Genomic DNA, 3,233 nt, shown 5'->3' on the forward strand with positions numbered 1-3,233 from the left:
TTATCAGTGACCTCAATGTCTGCGCAGCACAAAGGCGATCATACAATAATTAATTTTCTTATGTAATGGACACTGGGGTTACTCCAACATCCATAGATGTTTTTTTTAAAAATTATCAAATGAACACTTACATAACCATCAAATTATCAGTGAGCGGCTGCATGAACTTGGAAGACGTATAACGCTGCACTTTAGAAAATTTGAATAAAAAGCAAAAATCAATCTACAAACTGTTTCATTGAGGTTATCAGTGGGGTAGATGGGTATCAGTCACTGACCCCCTTTACTCTGAACTGCGGCAGTACTTCAGATAACAAATGACGTTTTGTTTTTGCTATCTTTTCACCTTGTTTGTGTGACAAACGTCCCAAACTCTGTGTTTTATTACACATGGGAAGGGTCCAAAGATCAGCATGAGCATGCGTCTGTGTGGTGAGGCCCTGGTATAAAATCAACCAGCTGTGTCCCTGATAGCTACAGCTCTCTCTGTTTGGCTGAACCTTCTCACAGAGTAGCAAACATCTTTCCTCCAAGCTAAGATGCTTGATGCAGTAATGGATGCCGTTCAGGGTTTTGGTGTGGACAGCACCCACTACCTGCAAACCAACTATGGGGACACCCAAGGGTTGTTTCTCTGGGTCTCCTGGGCAGCGGACCTCAGGAACACCTTCTTCATCTTCTTCCCAATTTGGGTTCACTTGAAGGCCTCGGTGGCCATCAAGCTCATCTGGGTGGCTGTGATTGGAGACTGGTTGAATCTGGTGTTCAAATGGTGAGTTATTCTTCTTTGGAATTCCCATGAATTTTTTCTATGACTTTAACAAAACGGTTTCTGCTGACTCCAGGATTTTGTTCGGAGAGAGGCCGTACTGGTGGGTCCATGAGACGGCGCATTACGCCAACAATGCTCGCCCACATATTGAGCAGTATCCCATGACCTGCGAGACCGGGCCAGGTGAGACATGAATGCCTCCGATCAAACCCACAGATCTTCAAACTTTCTATACACTTTTTAAGCAAATTAATCTAGAGCTCCTGTTTTCAATAACGCTTTAAAAATGAAGGTTTTTGTAGGTAATTTTTCGCTAAAAGAATCAACTTAAATAAAAAAAAACTTGCATTTGCCAATAATGTTGTAAAAATTTACTAAAGTAAAAAAAGAAAAAAATTGAAAATTAAGTTTATGTTTAAGGGTCAATGAAGTAAACTCCATGGTAAAAAATAACCCAAATTGGATTGTTTTTGACCCAACATTGAGGTTAAAAAGGGGGTAACTTTTTTCTGGGTTGTTTTAACTCAGAAGAATTAAAATCAGGAAAAAAATGTAAATTAAGTTAAAATGAAACCACTGCAACCCAAAAAGTTTGTATTGTTTTAAAAAGTAACCCTAAAAATATCTCAGAAAACATAAATTACACAAGAATTTAGTTGAAAAATTTTGTTATAACAGTGTATTTTTCAAATTGCACATGTTGGTGTACCTACTTAAATGTGATAACGTAGTTTTTGTGCTCAGTTTTTACTCATTTCTATTTGAAAAAAAAAAAAATTGTTAATCTTACCTAATTATTTAGAGATCCGCCATAATGAACAGGGTTTTCCGAGGGAAAGGGAATATATATCTTGACCGGATTAAGGGGGCTGGGGAATAAATATGCTGAAGGAAAACTGTATTTTGGTGCAGCAGCTGAACTGGAAGATCCTAATATCTCTGACTTTGGTTTTCAAGGCAGTCCTTCTGGACACGCCATGGGAGCTGCAGGAGTCTACTACACCCTGGTGACCTCCATTCTCGCCATTCTCACCAGCAGGACCCAACAGAACAGCAAGCCTTCCTCAAACAAAGACTGGTGAGTGAGAAGACTTCTTTTTTTCTTCTTCTCCTGAGACTTTTTTTTTTTGGCTCTGCCCCCTCCTCACTGACAGAGCTGTTTACCACTTTCCTCCATCCGGAACTTATCATTCAGGACATGCTATCAGTCCTGTGCTGCAGTTGATCATTGACTTAGTTTGAGCTCTCGGAGGTGTTATTCACACGCTATTCTGATGTTCAGGATGACCAAGATTTCCTGAGAAGCAGATCAATTTATCTGCTATTTATAACTTTAAAAAATCATTTAAAACAGTTATTGATCGATAGAAGACCAGGATTCATAGGAGTAACAGCTTCTCTAAACTTGTGGTCTTGCAGGTACCTGAAGGCTGGCCTATGGTCCTTGTTTTGGGGAGTCCAGGTGTGCGTCTGTCTCTCGCGGGTCTTCATTGCAGCTCACTTCCCCCATCAGGTTGTTGCTGGTGTCATCACAGGTCAGTGTGGAAGTCTTTCTTTCACACATTTGAACTTTAAAAAAATGAGATGCTAACTTGCCTCCATCGCTTCAGGCATGATAGTGGCTGAGGCATTCAACAGAACCCAGTGGATCTACAGCGCCAGCATGAAGAAATACTTCTACACTACACTCTTCCTGACCTCCTTTGCTGTTGGCTTCTACCTCTTGCTCAAATCTCTGGGTGTGGACCTGCTGTGGACCCTGGATAAAGCCCAGAAGTGGTGTGCCAGGCCCGAGTGGGTCCACCTGGACACCACGCCCTTCGCCAGTCTCCTGCGCAACATGGGCACTCTGTTTGGCTTGGGTCTGGGCCTGCACTCTCCGCTCTACTCTGAAACCAAAAGAAGTAATAGTGCCACCGTCAAAGCAGGGTGCATCATCAGCTCTTTGGTCCTACTGCACCTGTTTGACTCCTTCAAGCCCCCCACTCACACTGCTGCTCTGTTCTACCTGCTGTCCTTCTGCAAAAGTGCCACTGTCCCTCTGGTCACAGTTAGCATTATTCCGTACTGCGTGAGCAGAGCTCTGACCTCACAGGGAAAGAAGTTTATGTGATCTCCTACTGTAAAGACTGAAGAGTTGAACTTTAAAGACCTTTTCTCACAACTTTTCTGGTGCTTCTTCCCTTACCACGACCCCCGGAGACCACCTAAGATGAATCTGCGTTCTGTGCAGAGGCTAAACTGAAGACTGGGTGACACTTGCTGAAACTCTGGAAGCTCTGGGACTTTCAAAAATGAATAGTATTGAATTTATCAGAAGGCTGTAATGACAGTTGGTGCAAAACTGGAGAAGCTGCAAGGTTTTTATCACAACCATACATATCTTATTGCATTGTTATATTGTATTTTTGTATGTATTAGAAGTTATTTTTGAATAAAAAAGTAAATGGATCTTGTTTTA

General features: G+C 41.8%; 1 protein-coding gene across 1 annotated transcript; it reads left to right on the forward strand.

The window, feature by feature from the left end:
* The first annotated feature begins 328 nt into the window (after positions 1–328).
* Positions 329–3,233, forward strand: g6pc1a.2 (glucose-6-phosphatase catalytic subunit 1a, tandem duplicate 2). Its single transcript, XM_004086829.5, has 5 exons — positions 329–772; positions 846–955; positions 1,730–1,850; positions 2,192–2,307; positions 2,383–3,233. Exons 1-5 carry the CDS (start codon positions 540–542, stop codon positions 2,883–2,885), a joined length of 1,083 nt encoding a protein of 360 aa, XP_004086877.1. The 5' UTR covers positions 329–539; the 3' UTR covers positions 2,886–3,233.

This window comes from Oryzias latipes, chromosome 19, assembly GCF_053564925.1.
Source record: "Oryzias latipes strain Hd-rR chromosome 19, Olatipes_Hd-rR_3.1".
Lineage (NCBI taxonomy): Eukaryota > Metazoa > Chordata > Actinopteri > Beloniformes > Adrianichthyidae > Oryzias > Oryzias latipes.

Bases quoted from the DNA above. Each gene is read 5' to 3' on its own strand.
- g6pc1a.2 (XM_004086829.5), top strand. From the start codon at position 540: ATGCTTGATGCAGTAATGGATGCCGTTCAGGGTTTTGGTGTGGACAGC. The intron at 773-845 runs GTGAGTTATTCT...TGCTGACTCCAG, and splicing joins TTGAATCTGGTGTTCAAATG to GATTTTGTTCGGAGAGAGGC. The intron at 2,308-2,382 runs GTCAGTGTGGAA...CCATCGCTTCAG, and splicing joins TGTTGCTGGTGTCATCACAG to GCATGATAGTGGCTGAGGCA.